The sequence below is a fragment of the Schizosaccharomyces cryophilus genome (assembly GCF_000004155.1).
Source record: "Schizosaccharomyces cryophilus OY26 unplaced genomic scaffold supercont4.7, whole genome shotgun sequence".
In the NCBI taxonomy this organism is placed as follows: Eukaryota; Fungi; Ascomycota; class Schizosaccharomycetes; order Schizosaccharomycetales; family Schizosaccharomycetaceae; genus Schizosaccharomyces; species Schizosaccharomyces cryophilus.
In genome coordinates, this window is record NW_013185630.1 from 96,965 (window position 1) to 98,681 (window position 1,717).

Below are 1,717 nucleotides of genomic sequence, written 5' to 3' on the forward strand. Positions count from 1 at the left end.
TTGATCCTGAAGAGCCCATGAGGGCTGCTTTTTGGTTGTAGGCTGTTACTCACTTTCAAGGTAAAAAATTGTTCATAAGTTCATAGAGAAATGGGATCTGCTTTGTTTACAGAGGTGTAAACAAACGCGAGATTAGCGAAACTTGTTACTTGTTCATTGTGACTTAAACGTATATTCAACGATTTATGCTATATGTCATTATAGGAGATAGCGCAACTGAACATATCACTATCCTGAGCTAAAATGTTGCGTAAGAGATGCGAGATTTCCTGCTGGAGCCAACTGTTTATTTCTTCAATTCCTGCCAACTGGGCTGATTTTGATTAAAGTCTGAGCTATTTTAGATGAAATATTGAAATTGAGTCTACTTTGAGCTAAACCCCTTTCAATTTCGCCTTTCTTAGTGGCTTCTGAACATTTGCGAAATTTTTATATCGAATACGGATCGATAGCTTTTATTTGACTCTCTTTTGCTAATTATTCGTTGAAATTTCTCTTTATTTGTTTTAGATGTCGGAAAAGGAGCTGAAATTCGATTCAAGCGACCCTCCTGCTTACAACCATGCTAATGTTTACAATGTTGACCTTGAGAAGGGACTTCCTTTGTATACACCAAAAGACATAAACAAAACTTCCAATTCAACTTCTGTCAAAGCCAAACAAAGCAAAAAAACGATAATTACTGAATTTGATAGCTTCAATGATTTCTTTACCGACTTTAGGAAGAAGACAGATCATTATTTCCCTGAAAATGTAGTCGTTAAAAGTAAGTCGATGTTTTTCTTTTTGATATTGGGTTTATCATTCCTTTGTACATTAGCAATCTCCTATCGTTTCGAACTATTTTCTTTTCTGAAACAAGTATATATGGAAAATGGATACAGTTTGGCCCTTCTTGGACCTTTAGGCATTTGGCTTGTGATATGGGCAATATTCTTTGCTCTTTTCTATGGTAAGTGGAGCATTGTTGTTAATAGCAAACGCTATTAGAATGTGTGTGTGTTACTAATAAAGCCTAGCACTTATTTGGCCTTTCATATTGACAATACGGATTGCCGCTAAAGTTATAATCTTTATCGTGGTTGGTCTTGGTGAAGTGCTTGGATGGTTCGTTGGTGCTATCTTTTGGGGAATTTATAACATTACTGTTTTTGGCCTTGGAATGAAATTTGAGAGCTCAGCTGAAAACACCGGTTCGCCTACGCTTCCCAGATATCAACAAAGGGATGATGCACTAGCTCCTCCGCCGACAACTACGAACGAAGAAATAGAGCTGCAAAGCAATCCTACAACTCAAAGTTAATGCTAATTTGTTTACCTTTCTTTTCTCATGAGTCTTAACTCTTCCGATCGAAAGTCACTAAGTGGAAAAAGATAACATTACAAGCAATTTGTTCGGATAAGTATTTATTTATATCCCTTTGCTAAGCGTTCTTGTGTTTAATTTTGACTACGGACTCATCCTTGTACCAACATGAATTGGAAATGGCGAAGAAAAGTGGACAATAGAAAGGCATGCATACAATCCGCGCATTGAAAGGAACCGTAATCTGAGATCATTGGCATCATACTAGGTTCTTAATTATTATTATTCCTATTATTCTTATTCTTAATTGCAATTGAATACGATCGTTTCATTTCTTTTCATTGAACTTGTAATTAGTCTTTTGTCACTTGTAAAGGAACAGCTTGCAAAAATTCTTTCGAGAAAACGATT

The 1,717-nt window shown here is 36.0% G+C and overlaps 1 protein-coding gene across 1 annotated transcript; it reads left to right on the top strand.

The window, feature by feature from the left end:
• The first annotated feature begins 435 nt into the window (after nucleotides 1–435).
• SPOG_05765 (uncharacterized protein) lies at nucleotides 436–1,494 on the top strand. The gene is made up of 2 exons (XM_013170008.1): nucleotides 436–952; nucleotides 1,020–1,494. Exons 1-2 carry the CDS (start codon nucleotides 511–513, stop codon nucleotides 1,301–1,303), a joined length of 726 nt encoding a protein of 241 aa, XP_013025462.1. The 5' UTR covers nucleotides 436–510; the 3' UTR covers nucleotides 1,304–1,494.
• The last annotated feature ends 223 nt before the right edge of the window (nucleotides 1,495–1,717 follow it).